Source organism: Eimeria tenella, genomic scaffold (assembly GCF_000499545.2).
Source record: "Eimeria tenella Houghton genomic scaffold, Eth_scaff1321, whole genome shotgun sequence".
Taxonomy (NCBI): Eukaryota; Apicomplexa; class Conoidasida; order Eucoccidiorida; family Eimeriidae; genus Eimeria; species Eimeria tenella.
The window spans coordinates 26-2744 of NW_013543784.1; the positions used below are offsets into that span (position 1 = coordinate 26).

A 2719-nucleotide genomic window follows, 5' to 3' on the forward strand; every position below is an offset into this window, starting at 1 on the left:
TGCTGCTGCTGCTGCTGCTGGAGCTGAGGTCTGCAGCAGCAGCAGCAGCAGCAGCAGCAGCAGGCCTGCGCCGCGCACCCAGAGCTTGTTCAGAGAAAAGAGAAAAAGCCCCAAAGAGATTTGTGCTGCTGCTGCGGCTGACTCCAGTGTTGGGGCGGCCCCCGCTGCTGCTGCTGCTGCTGCTGCTGCTGCTGCTGCTGCTGCCCCGCTGCTGCGCGGGCAGGCTTCCGTCTGCTGCTGCAGCAGCTGCTGCTGCTGGCTCTGCGGCCCCTCCAGCCGCTGCTGCAGGCGCTGCTCCACCTGCTGGGTCCTGCTGCTGCTGCTGCTGCTGCTGCTGCTCTCTTGCTGCTGCTGCTCTCGGCGGTTCCACAGGAATGTCAGCTCGGCAAGTGGGGCATGACTGCTGCTGCACCAGCCAGGCCCTGAAATGAAGCAGCAAAAATGCAAAAAGCCTGCTGCTGCTGCTGCTGCTGCTGTTGCTGCTGATTTTCGTGGTGTGGCTCTGCCCATTGTCTTCCACTGCCTAACAGCCAACTACCCCTACCGCTGCCCTCACTACGCTGCTGCTGCTGCTGCTACTGCTGCTGCTGCTGCTGCTGCTGCTAATGCTGTCACTCTATTGCTGCTGCTACTGCTGCCACAGCTCCTGCTGCTACTGCTGCTCCTGCTGCTCCTGCTGCTGCCACTGGTGCTACTTCACTGCTGCCGGTGCCACTGCTGCTGGTACTGCTACTGCTGCTGCTACTGCTGCTCCTGCTGCTGCTGCTGCTGCTGCTGCTGACCTGAGACAGTCAATGTGGAATATGTGGCTGCAGGGCAGCTTTTTGCTGCCAGGGGCCAGGGTGTCTCTACAGATGATGCAGGTGTCTGCTGCTTCCAGCTCTTCTGCTGTTGCGTCCGGGAACCTGCAGCAGCAGCAGCAGCAGCAGCAGCAGACAGAAAACAATTCTAAAAAGGATTTTAAAAAGGTTCCGCGGGAGTTCAAAAAAGATGAAAATGAAATTAAAAATAGGGTCCAAGAAGATGACAAAAAGGAAACAAAAAAAGAACAAAAGGAGAAACAAAAAGAACAAAAAAAGATAAAAAAGAGACAAAAAAGAAACAGAAAAGACACAAAAAAGGGAACGAAAAAAAGACAAAAAAGAGATTAAAAATAAACAAAAAGAAAACAAAAAAAGAAATAAAAAAAGAAATCAACAAGAAATTAAAAAAGAAATTCAAAAAGACATTAAAAAAGAAATTAAAAAGGAACTTAAATAACATTTTCAAAAATGAGAGTGAGGCAAAAAAAAAGCCCCAAAAGAGAAAAAACAAGAAGAGACAAACAGGAGACAAAAAAGACAAAAAACAAAAAAGGGACAAAAAAGACAAAAAAAGAGACCGGAGAGAACCAAAAAAAAGAGAAATGGAAGACAAAAAGAGACACAAAAAGGGAGACAAAAAGGGAGACAAAAAGGAAGACAAAGAGGGACAAAAAAGGGACAAGAAGGAGACAGAAAAGCCGAAAAAATGGAAAAAGAAGACGGAAATAAGGCCCCAAGAGGACCCAAAAAAAGGAAATTAAAAGCAAATAAAAGAAACAACAAAAGGAGACAAAAAGGGACAAAAAGGAGACAAAAAGGGGACAGAAAAGGGCCAGAAAAGGACCAAAAAGGGACAAGAATTGCAAAAGAGGGAAAGGGACAAAAAAGCCAAAAAACGCCAAAAAAAACGAAAACAAGGCGCCAAACGCGCCAAAAGAGAGGAAATGAAAAGCCGACAAAAGGGGAAGCAAAGGAGGACCAAAAAGGGACCAAAAAGGGACAAAAAGGGAGAAAAAAGACCTGGAATCGAGGTTTTTGGAGAGGGCCCTGTACTTGCGGAAGGAAAGGACGCGGCGGTAAAGCGCCTTGGAGACGTGGAGAATGTCTGCTGTCATGTAGAGCGGCAATCTGGAGGGCTGGGTGAAGAAAAAGATCAACATGAAGGCCTAAAAGCCCCAAAAAGAGGCCCAAAAAAGGCAGAAAACAAACCGAAAAGGACCCAGATGCATGCGCAATGTTCCGGAGAGTTTTTATTTCCAAAAAGCAGAGAAAAAGAAACTTTTTTCGTCCCAAAATCGAAAACCTCGCTTTTCAAATGCTTCCAAATTAAACTTAATCAATTTAATCTATTTAATTCAATTAAATCAATTAATCAATTTAATCTATTTAATTCAATTAAATCAATTTAATTAATTAAATTAAATTAATTAATTAAATTAATTAAATTAATTAAATTAAATAATTTAATTAATTTAGTCAATTAATTTCAGTTAATTTCAGTTAAATCGAAATTAAAAGAAGATATTAAAGGAGATAAAACAAAACAAGAGAAATAAAAATTAAATTCGAAAAAAGAAAAAATAAATTTAAAGAATAAAGAGCGAGAAAAAGGAGATTGAAAAACAAGAAAGAAAAATGAAACACAAGAAACAAAACAGAGACAAAAGAGCTAAATATAATTGAAAGGAAAAAGAAATAAAAGAAATAAAAAGAAGTAAAATAAATAAAAATAAATAAGAATAGAAATAAATAAAAAATAATAAATTAAATTAAACTAAAAACTGACAAGGAAGATGCCGAGGCTGAGGACGTCGTGGACCATATCCAAATAAAACATAAACGCCGGCTTCGACATCCAACCTGCAGCAGCAGCAGCAGCAGCAGCAGGTGCAGCAGCAGCAGCAGGTGCAGCAGCA

At 42.4% G+C, this 2719-nt stretch overlaps 1 protein-coding gene across 1 annotated transcript; it reads right to left on the reverse strand.

The window, feature by feature from the left end:
* Positions 1-691: 691 nt before the first annotated feature.
* Positions 692-2658, reverse strand: ETH_00015180 (zinc finger (C3HC4 RING finger) protein, putative; the record flags this gene model as incomplete). The annotated part of the gene is made up of 3 exons (XM_013379029.1): positions 692-905; positions 1824-1969; positions 2590-2658. The coding sequence occupies 3 exons, from the start codon at positions 2656-2658 to the stop codon at positions 692-694; spliced, it is 429 nt and encodes a 142-aa protein (XP_013234483.1).
* Positions 2659-2719: the final 61 nt, after the last annotated feature.